This window comes from Mixophyes fleayi, chromosome 2, assembly GCF_038048845.1.
Source record: "Mixophyes fleayi isolate aMixFle1 chromosome 2, aMixFle1.hap1, whole genome shotgun sequence".
Taxonomy (NCBI): Eukaryota; Metazoa; Chordata; class Amphibia; order Anura; family Limnodynastidae; genus Mixophyes; species Mixophyes fleayi.
In genome coordinates, this window is record NC_134403.1 from 11,760,013 (window position 1) to 11,771,699 (window position 11,687).

General features: G+C 43.1%; 1 protein-coding gene across 3 annotated transcripts in view; it reads left to right on the plus strand.

The window, feature by feature from the left end:
- LOC142140693 (uncharacterized) overlaps positions 1–10,528 on the plus strand; it is a 19,058-nt gene extending 8,530 nt beyond the window's left edge. For 2 of the 3 annotated variants that reach the window (XM_075198482.1, XM_075198481.1), the window contains exons 2-5: positions 4,325–4,404; positions 5,699–5,770; positions 6,156–6,241; positions 7,729–10,522. In XM_075198482.1, the coding sequence (XP_075054583.1) occupies positions 6,190–6,241; positions 7,729–9,062 (1,386 nt within the window). In that variant the 5' untranslated portion in view covers positions 4,325–4,404; positions 5,699–5,770; positions 6,156–6,189 and the 3' untranslated portion in view covers positions 9,063–10,522. Of the gene's footprint in view, positions 1–4,324; positions 4,405–5,698; positions 5,771–6,155; positions 6,242–7,708 lie in introns of those variants that run through there. The other variant, XM_075198484.1, reaches the window with a different exon arrangement.
- The last annotated feature ends 1,159 nt before the right edge of the window (positions 10,529–11,687 follow it).

An 11,687-nucleotide genomic window follows, 5' to 3' on the forward strand; every position in this document is an offset into this window, starting at 1 on the left:
GAAAGGTGGTTGGACAGTCTTTATCCATCCCAAAGGCCATTGCAGTAAATCCAAATGGTGTGATGAAGGCTGACTTTACTTGGGTGTACCTGATCAGTGGTATCTGTTGTTACCCCTCTCTCATCATACTCTTTAAGTCCGTTGATATGGTATTTTGTTAATTTTTTTCCACTAGTAACAAATATTTACAAGCAATAAACATTGATTTGTACATAACTATAAATGTCCATACCGATTTTTTTCTAAAAAACAAAAAAGAGCCCATCATCTCATTGCAAAAGACATAATAATAATATACAAATTAAAATAAAAACCAAGACCAGAAGTAAAAGCAAAAATAAAGTATATAAAAAAATAATAATCTGAAAATATGTTCACACCTTGTTGCATTAAGTGCGGTTGTGTAGTGAGTCACCCTGTGTTGTTGTTGCACCACAAATGGTCTGACCCGTTTTGCAAGCTGGTACCAGAGATTCTGTCCAATCTCGGTCGGGTCCGAGTTTGACGCTCAGTCGTACAGCTTCTTCTGCTTGACGTGTGCGCTGTGCAGGTGTTTGCGGTTAAGGTCCATTACCTGCTTCACATGCTTCCGCAGGCATTCAATTTTTTTCCTGCACGGAAATGTCATTGTCGATAAACTTCCCTTTCCAGCTCTTGTGAACCAATTCTAAGAGGCCGTCCGTACGAGAGCTTGAGGGGGGGAGAATCTGTTTGATTCCTGTGGCACCTCCCGGTAGGTGAAGAGGAGCTGCTGCAGGAATCGTCCCAATCTTGTCCCTCAGATCGCATGGAAAAGGTGTTTGAGGGAATCACTTTCACAGCCAATAGGTTTGCGATTGTCAGGCTGTGGTCATCAGGGGCCTGATCTTAAAACTTTCCCAGAGGATCGCTATTAGTACACTGACAAAATGCAGCTCTGTCACCACATCTGACTGAACACGCTCATCAGGGTTTGTGCTATATGCTCTGTGTCTGTAGAGGACGGTGCTACTGCCTTGGGTATCAGAAGAATGCACTCATTCCCAGCACGGCTGTGCTCTTGCAGTGGTCCTATGATATTGACTGCAACCTGTAAAGAGGTCCTCAATAATGGGCATGGGTTTCAGGAGTGCATGGCTGGGGGGCCTCCTGCTGATGCAGTGGCACATGTTGCATGCAGAGACCATTTTTTCTACATCCTGGTCAAATCCAAAAGAAATTTTGCCAGAGCCAGGCGTCTGTCTTTTTCCAGCCTTGACAGCTGGCAAATGGAGCATTATGCACCTCTTTTAGCAACAGACTTCATTACTGCTTTGGCACTAACTGCAGACTTGGAACTGGTCATATTTGTCAGTCTGTACAATAGTCCCTTATCTCATCTGCTATGTGTTGCTTGCCTACTAGGGCTGGGTCAGTCATACAGCTCACTGAGCCCCCTTCACCTTCCCCAAGTTTACTTCCTTGTCACTGTTGGCCCTACTCATCGAAGGCTGTTCGGCAGACTCAGATGGTTAGGGTGAGCAGACGGTAGCCTGGCTGTGAAGTGATATGGGGTCCTCGAGTGGTACTACTGGCTTGACTGCGTCTCACAGCTCCAACAAAGTGGCTGGTCAGCTTTTGTCTCAGTCCAGTAGGACTTCTGTAGGGAAATTGTCCATGGTTTCTATCTCAAACATGCCTCGATTGTTGCCCCAATCAAGTCGGACCAATGCTAGAGGAATGTTTCTTTGCTCGCCTCTGGCCAGAGCACTAGTTTGATCTGCAACTTTGGGATCAAGGTTAATGGTCTGGAACCATTTTTGTCTGCCAATCAGAGAGGTTTTCAAAAGAAATGATTTGTAGGAGGACAGCCGAGAAAAAAAATAAAAGCCTGTTAAGACTTCACTATATCATGTTCCTATCCTTTCGCCTGCCTATTCTCATACAAGGCAACTTCAACATTCCTGTTGATAATCCCACTGTCTCTTCTGCCGATAAATTACTTCACTTACTTCCTCCTTTTGTTTCTCCCAATGGACCTCATCTCCCACTCACTGTGATAGACACTACCTTGATCTTGTCTTCTCAAGCTACTGCTTCATTTCAAGATTATCTAACATAACCTTCCCACTCTCTGACAAGTACCAACCACATACAGTCTCCGACGATCCAAACACCAACCATGGCACACCAAACAGACCCGCTAAAAGTGCTTCCGCTTTGCAGAGCACCACTGGAGGAAATCTTCTATCTCAATTTCCTCCACTATTAATTCATCCTCTCATCTTACAGCATTGCCCTTTCTATTGCCAATCAAACATAATTCAAATCTCCAATATCCACCCAGTCTTCTTACCCACGTCGCCTCTTTTAGCTCACTTCTCTGCTTACCTGCACCTCATGCCCCTTCCTCCCTCACCGCACTTGATTTTGCCACCTACTTCAAAGACAAAATTTACCCCATTCGACTAGATATTTCCTCATGCCAAATTTCACACCCTCCATCCACTCTACCCACCTTTACCTTAACTCCTCAATCCACCCTTAATTCATTCTCTCCAGTAAATGAAGATGAAGTCCCCTTCACCCTATTCCTGCCCAACTTCTCCGCTCCCTCTCCCACACTGCATGCCCACCGCTAGCTCAGCTCTTCAACATGTTTATCTCAACTGGCATATTTCCATCCTCCTTTAAACATGTGCTCATCTCCCCAATTCTAAAGAAACCATCTCTCGACTGGTGTACAAACGCCTGTCTCGGTTTCTCTCCTCTCACTCCATTCTTGATTCTCTGCAGTCAGGCTTCTACCCCAGCGTTCCACTGAAACTGCAAAGTCATCAATGATCTACTTACTGCAAAGTCTAAGGATCATTTCTCCATACTCATCCTCCTGGACCTCTCTGCTGCTTTTGACACTGTTGATCACCCTCTTCTCCTACACACCCTTCACTACATTGGCCTTTATGACACAGTTCTTTCCTGGTTCACTTCCTACCTATTCAACCGCTCCTTTAGTGTTTCTTCCTCTGTTACATCTTTCCCTCCACTCCCATTATCTGTTGGAGTCCCACAAGACTCTGTTCTTGGCCCTTTACTTTTCTCATTGTAAACCTCTTCTTTTGGGGAACTAATTTGCTCATTCGGCTTCCAGTACTACTTCTACACTGACGAAACCCAAAGCTATATCTATTCCCTGGCCTTTCCCCTTCTATACTATCTCCTGTAACCAACTGCCTTTCTACTATCCCCACATGGATGTCCCAATGCTACCTAAAGCTCAACATGTCCAAAACAGAACTTATCACCTTCCCTCCCTCCAGAGTCGCCACCTCCCCTTAAATCTCCCTTACTGTCAATTATGCCACAATTTCCTCTACTCCCAAGCCTGCTGCCTTGGTGTCACACTTGTCTTCGCCCTTTGCTTTTTTCCTCACATCCAGACTCTCTCCCAGTCCTGTCAACTTCACCTTATAAACATTGCCTGTATGTGCTCTCTTTTCTTACTAAACATGCTACCAAAACTCTTATCCATTCTCTCATTGTCTTCCATCTTGACTACTGCTACCTCCTGCTATCTGGCACCCCCCTCCTCCCCACATATGTATCCCCACTTCAATCCATCCTAAATGCTGCTCATAGACTGACCATTTTCTCTCACTGCTCCACATCTGCAGCACCACTTTGCAAGTCACTGCACTGGCTCCCTGTGTCCTCCAGTATCCAATTTAAATTATTAATCCTTTCCTACATAGTACTCAACAACACCACCACCCCTCCACACATCTCAAATCTCCTCTCAAAATACTCTCCCTCCCGTCCTATTAGGTTTACCTCTGATCTGTGCCTTGTCTCATCTCTAATAACCACCTCTCACTCCCGTCTACAAGACTTCTCCCGTGCTGCTCCCCACTTATGGAATTCCCTACCATGCTCAATCACTCTTTCCCACAGCCTTCAAATTTTTAGACGCTCTCTGAAAACCCATCTCTTTTATAGAACTTATGTTATCCCCGCACATACTACTCGCACTAATGCACCCTCAAAACTGTCCCAATCTCCACTCTGAACAACATTTGCTCCTCTTGTTTCAGCTGTGTCTTCTTCAACTTAGAATGTGAGCTCTCCAATGAGCAGGTTCCTCCATACCCTTTGTTTTCATGTCTGCATTTATTTTGTCTACCTTGTATGTACTGTTTTCCCTATTGTATAAATCTACGACAATAATAATGAAAGGTACTTATCTTGCCAGAAAAACGTGGTTTAATGGTGCTTTATCTTTACCTCATAGCAGAATACATCTGGACCTACATTTGCTATCTTGCATTGTAATTCTCCTTCTTCTGAGACTTCTTTATTTTCTCCTCAGTTTCTCCAGGCCAGTATCAGAGAGCAGCACCGCGGAAGCCCTATCTGGTAATCCAGTAACTGCGCGTCCCTCTGGAAGAGGTATCGTGATTCATCAGGAGGTCTGAGAGCATTAATCAGTAGAAATATCACTTTATTGTAAACCACAGCAAGAGACATGGAGTCACTCTTGACAATGGAGTACTATTAGCACATAGGTCATAGTGAGCAGACAAGGGGGTACTAATGTTCTGTGTATAGGACTAAATATGTCTACAAAAAGCGAGTCCTAGTCATTTCCCCCAAACATACCATATACATATGGCACCCTGCCTCTTATTACATTTTGTTATTAGTCCTAAAGATACTGTAACATGATGAAGGATTTACTATTCACCAAATCTGGTGACCTCCTCATTGAAGCCTGATGACTTTTTGAGGCTTTGTTCCTTGGTAGACCCTCCCAGGAGTTGCCTCTATTAGACTAAAATCACTTCTCCTTTTGCTGACCAGTCTAAGATCCTAGAAAGTATGACCACTTGGAGGTATCCCGAGAGGAGAGGTAGTTTTAGTCCTCCTTGAGATTTTCTCCATTATAAAACATCTTTTGAAAACTTGGGTCGCCTTCCTCCCCAGAAAGAGTCCCTGTTCAGAAACTGGAAATCATTAAGGAAATTTTTAGGGTGGTCAATGGGTAATGTTTTCAACAGGTATAATATTTTGGTCAATTAATTCATCTTTATAAAATTGATCCGTCCACCTTACAAAATTACCTGGGGTTTCCAGGCTTTCAGGTTTGATAACAAGAGGAGGAAGTTGGAATGAAACAATTGTACTAGGACGTTAGTTATTTGATGTGATTCGGGTGTCAGGCAAAGGTTAATGAGTGTTGCAAGCTATCCATATCCTCCAACCTGAAGCCCAAAATATTTGGATTCATCCTGATTGTTTTCACGAGTGCCTCCATGCACAAAACAACAATATTTGGGAAGAGGGGACCATCCCTGTCTTGTTCCATTCGAAATGGACAGAGGATCTGATTTTAAATCTGGCGGTAGGTGCTGTTTATAGCGCATGGATCTTACGAAGGCAGACATCTCTGACACCCATGTGTTTCAGGGGCTTTTGCCATTTGGTAATGAGGCTGCCGCATCTTCCAGCTCATCCAAAGAAAAGGCTTATCTAGTAACTCATGAATTGCTAAAGTAACTTTGGGAAAACTTTAAAACATCTTCCCTTTCTAAGCAGCAAACAAGAGTCCCATCTAAGCAAGATGTAATACAATCACCTTCATTTTCAGAATTACATACCATGCTCCAAGCCCATCATTTCCCCGCTCTCACTCTCTGTTATCAGGGATACATACCTGTTTTTTATTTTGTTAATTATTCAACAGACCAATAGACAAGAGACGGAGAGGATCATGGAGCATCCGGAGGTTTTGGGCCTGGATCCCACCTGCTGAGAGGTGAGTGTCACTGACATACAGCAGACGGTGATGGAGTTTATGGGCCTTTGTCAGGGACTGGTAGGACAACGTGGGAGAGGCATGTGGTTTGGAGAGAAGGAGGGGGGCAGTATGTATTATATTAAACAACATATTATATTGTTACTCTATCTTTATACTGTGTATAATGTTTCACTCATAAATTGTGTTTCTATAATGTATAGTGTATTAATACATGTGTGTTTATATAATGCTCCATCTATAGTGAATCTATATGTGTATATAGTGACAATGAGTGTTGAGGAGAGTGTGTGTATAGGGACAGTAGTGAGTGTGCCTCTGTGTGTACATATATATGTACGTGTGAACATGTATAGATAAAGGATATGACGTTGTGTCTCTGCAGTGAACACATGAAGCCGTAGCTGTGACTCGGGAGTATGCAGGACGCGGGGGAGCCTGGGGACAGCACCTCAGATGTCTTCTGCACTGGTTGGTATATATGTCGCCACCTGCTGGTTGCATTGCAGTACATCTAGTTCTAGGTCTTCTGCATGGTAGTGATGTTTGAGTTTTTGAACAAGAATACACAAAATATTAGGACACGCAACACAGTATAAATCCGCACTGCATGGATGATTGCATATTGGTGTAAAGAAACAATTACAGGAGTATTTGGAGAGGGCTAAGAAAAGGTCAGGTATTGTGTCACACTAATGAGTACAGAGTAACAACAAGAGAACATTGACATACAGGACACGTCCTTCTGTCCAGCTGGTCCTAGAGTAACGTACAGAACGAGTTGTATCACACTAATCGCTACAGAGTAATAACAAGAGAACATTCATATACAGGACACGTCCTTCTGTCCAGCTGGTCCTAGAGTAACGTACAGAACGAGTTGTATCACACTAATAGCTACAGAGTAATAACAAGAGAACATTCATATACAGGACACGTCCTTCTGTCCAGCTGGTCCTAGAGTAACGTACAGAACGAGTTGTGTCACACTAATAGCTACAGAGTAATAACAAGAGAACATTCATATACAGGACACGTCCTTCTGTCCAGCTGGTCCTAGAGTAACGTACAGAACGAGTTGTATCACACTAATAGCTACAGAGTAATAACAAGAGAACATTCATATACAGGACACGTCCTTCTGTCCAGCTGGTCCTAGAGTAACGTACAGAACGAGTTGTGTCACACTAATAGCTACAGAGTAATAACAAGAGAACATTCATATACAGGACACGTCCTTCTGTCCAGCTGGTCCTAGAGTAACGTACAGAACGAGTTGTGTCGGACAATGTTCAGTCACCAACCAGGCGGTTTAATAGAATTAACTTAAGCCTGAAAATCATGTTGCAATTGGACCACACTGACCTTATCACTGCATATTGATCAGTCTTATTGCACATTTATGGATGTATACTTCCACATTAACATAGTTCAACACGTAATGCAATACAATGTGTAATATTGTTCATCGGCCTAGATAGCTGAAGTTAGAAAACAGTCCCACAAAGTGTGAGGATAAGACCTCTAACTATAGCATGTTATTCCAGACTATAAACATCCAACGTATGGATGTATATGCATGGGAGCTTGAGATCAGTGTATAACAAGGTTCTTGGAATTTACTTTTTTTTTCCTGCACATTTCCTATAAAGTATATACGTATTGTTTAAAAATAGGATTAAAAACCAATATATACGGTTTCATCATTGTCATAATAGCTATTTGTACTGCGCCATAAAAATCTGTCAAAACCACAAATCTATACAGAATACAAAAGGAGGTGCATACGTGAGTGGTGGAAAGTAGAATTCCTGCAGTAGTGTGTATTGTACATATGTGTATTGAAGAGGGGAAGCAGGCGGTTATATGAAATAGACTAAAACAGTTTTGTTTCATTGGTACTAATGGCAGTGCTCGAGCTGCATTACTCATTCTAAGGTCTGTTATTTATCCCACAGAGGCCAATCCAGTAGCTGTTACTCAATGCTGGGAGAGAGTTATTACCAGGCAAAGCTCAGTGGAGACCCCCAGACGCCGGCGAAAACCCACCAAAACACGCCGCAATCCAATCACGAGTTCTCCAGAACGACTTTCTCTAAACATTTTAAGTTGTAGTGACTTTATTGCTTCTCCTCCAGATAATGATGTCAACCATGAAGGTTCTCATGAAACTTTGCATCTGGAAGGAAAAGAAGCTGCTATCGAGGACCCATCTGTAAGCGCTCCCCAGGGTCACACTGCAGTTTCTGTGAAGACCGAGATAAACAGCGATGAGGATTCTGTGCCACCGAATATGCCAAGATTCTCAACAGACAGAGTGTTGGGTTCTCAGAAGAGAAATAGCGCTAAAGTAAAGCCTTTCCTGTGCACGGTTTGTGGGAAGAGGTTCAGCCAGAAGTCTCTGCTAATTCAGCATCACCGAAACCACACCGGAGAGAGGCCCTATTCATGCAAGGAATGTGGGAAAGGATTTACCTCCTGTTCTCTACTGATACGACACCACAAAATCCACACCGGGGAGAAGCCGTTTGCTTGCCCTGACTGTGGCAAATGTTTCAGTGAAAGTTCCCAACTTGTACGACACCAGAGGACTCACACTGGTGAACGACCCTACACCTGTAAAGAGTGTGGCAAAAGCTTCAGTGAGAGCTCCAAGCTGGTTATACACCAGAGGACACACACAGGGGAACGGCCATATTCATGCAGTGACTGTGGGAAGAGCTTCAGTGTCCGCTCACATCTTATCACACACAAAAGAACTCACACCGGGGAAAGGCCGTACACCTGCAATGAGTGTGGTAAGAGCTTCAGTGAGAGCTCCAAGTTAGTGATGCACCAGAGGATACATACCGGAGAGAAGCCCTACACCTGCACTGCTTGTGGAAAGAGCTTTAGTCAGAGGTCTGTGCTAGTGACGCACCAGCGGATACACACTGGAGAGAAGCCCTACACCTGCCCAGAATGTGGCAAATGTTTTATCGATAAGGTGGGATGTGACCGACATCGCGTCACCCACAGTGATGAGAAGCCTTTCCAGTGCCGTCTTTGTGGCAAGAACTTTAGCCGCAACTCCGATTATAACAAACACCAGAGGACCCATACTGGAGAGAAGCCGTATTCTTGCATACAGTGCAAGAAAAACTTTAGCTGGAGCTATCAGCTTGCCCGACACCAGCGGGTCCACACCGGGGAGAAGCCATACATTTGTATAGAGTGTGGTCGGAGCTTTTGTTGGAGCTATCAACTAGTGACACATCAAAGATCACACACCGTGGAAAACTCCTACATGTAGATCTATCACTTAGAAGCCTCAAGGTCACGGTTGTAGAAGAAACATCATGTATCATGAAACGGTGGCAACTGACCACCATGCTCCAGCAGCATGCTCCGTCATATATTAACACCTCACCATATCCGAAGAAGAGCACTTTCTAAATCCTCCTCCTAAGTTTTCAGTTAGACTTATAATACAGGCATAATTGAAAGTAACAAAGAAAATCCTTTTTAAATGTGGTCGATTTCAACCCGGTTGAAAGACATAATTCAAAATTTGCATGTCACAAAGACTAAGGGATTCTAACTTTTATTATTTTTAGAAATGAGCCTGAATCGTGTGTGTTGGTCATGAACTTGAAGGTTGATCCTACTTTAGAATCATCTGGGACCCTTGATCAGGGGACTCTCAGGGAAGTTAGATTTCTGTATCTTGTCCATCAGTTGGACACACAGGGTCAAATCGATATCTCCACTTGTTACAACAACTGTACTAGATCAAAATGTGAGAGCCCATGTTTTGGCCTTGATGTTCTTATGATTTGTCAAAATGTACAATCTGTCATCTAGAGGTGTGAGAAGCTGCTTGAGAAGACCAATGACCCAAATATTAGAGGAAATGTGCTCAGATTAGCAGTAACCATGTGTTGAGCTACAGTCAGGCTGATGGCTCAGATACGTTGAGACGCATTCGAGCTGCCCGATGTCTTTCTAAGAAAAAAAAAAACCTGAAATATATGTGTAGTTCAGTGTGTTGTTAATGCATATAACTCGTATTATAGAGAAATGCAGGAATCGGCTGTTAGTAATAAACGCTTTGACTCCACCACCCCCCACCCCGCCTGTGGCTTCATTAACTTGCTTCAGCAGCTACTTCCATTGTAAGCTGGGGTATATTGCCACTGTGGGAGGGGGAGGTGCTTTCTGTATCTATCAGCCAAGGTCTGGTTGAGCACTTGTTACACGTAGATTTGCACACTTAATCAGCTTGCGAAATGTAGTCGTTTTGTATGCAGTAGTGTATTGTTTTCGACTGTGTAGTTTGCATTGTTATGATATACTGACTTCTCTGTCCTCCTTATTAACCATATTTTCTTTCTCTAATGGTGAAGAAACATTCAGCATTTCAGGAGTTCACGTTTTAATAGATTGACTTTTAATTTCTTTAATATAAAAAGTGTGAAATTGTATCTAAATACGTATCTGCATTTACAGTAAATTATGTTGATATAAAGTGTGTGGGTCTGTATACCTGGAAGATGTGGTGGGATGGGGTGTCCCGATCTATATTAATGGAATATACCGGTCGGGTGTAACATGGTGTGATGATGTATGTCTACTGGTCTATAGAAAAGGCATAATGTGGTGGTGGGATTTTAACATGGCGGGAATGGAGTTTCCTAACCTTATATAAATGGATGATGTAGTGGAATGGGCTGTCCTGGTCTATTTAAATAGAATATATTGTGGGTGCATAACATGGTGAGGATGTGGGTGTCCTAGTCTATATAATCATCATTATTTTATAAGGTGCCACAACACTCTTCTGTGTCTGACTGTCGGTATAACAAATCATACAATAAATTTTACACAGAAACTAAATAAGGACATACAAGGTTGACATAGAAGGTGCAGACGTGAAACAGATTAGCTATGGCAGACTAAAGAGAGAAGGCAAACCTGAGGCAGTAGGAGCTAGTCCGACAGGGGATGGTAGCTTCAAAGTTGAGGTGAGGTGGAGTTTAGTCAGCCCATGGTAGGGAGTTCCGTATATTGCGGAGCAGCACAGAAGAAGTCTTGGGGTTGGGAGTGAGAAGTGGTTATCAGAAAGGAGATGAGAGACAGATCTATGATGGCACAAGGGAAAGTATCATGTGACGCATGTGACGAGGTCAGAGATGTTTGAGGGGATTTGTTGGTGGGGCTTTCAAGGTAAAGGTGAATAGCTTAATTGGATTCTAGAGTTTATGGGGAGCCAGTGTAGTGATTTACAGAGTGGTGTGGAGAGACAGAGGAAGACCAGTCTCGTTGTGATGTTTAGTATAGCTAGTATTGGGGTAGTAGGGTGAAGGTGTTGCAGTAGTCAAGCTAGGAGATAAAGAGAGTAAATTAGGGTATTGGCAATTTGAGAAAGTGGCGTCTTCTGGCAATGTTTTAGAGGAAGAGGCGACATGACATAGCACAAGGTACTGGATATGTGGAGTAAAGCTGATGGTGGAGTCACTGGTAAGTTTTAAATAGTGCTGGGAATCCAAGTGGAGATGACTGAGAAGCAAAGGAGATAGGTCTTGGGATTTGGGTGTCATCTGCATAGAGTTGGTAGTGGAGGTCAAAAGATTATATTCATTCACAAAGAGAAGATGTAGAAGGATCGAAAAGCAGAAGGGCAAAAACATAGTCCTGATGAACTGCAACTGATAGAGGAAGTGGAGAAAAAGATGTGTCAGAAGTGGTCAAGGAGGGATTGATAGGAAGACCCTTCAACTTAGCTATAAGTAAATTGTTGGTTACTTCAGTAAGGTCAATCTAGGTGTTGTCTAGAGTGCGGAAGTATAACAATGTGGGATGTGGGTCTCTTGGTCTGTATAAATGGAAGAGGGAGATCAGTTTTTCCACAGCATTTATGATGGATTGAAGGTACAGG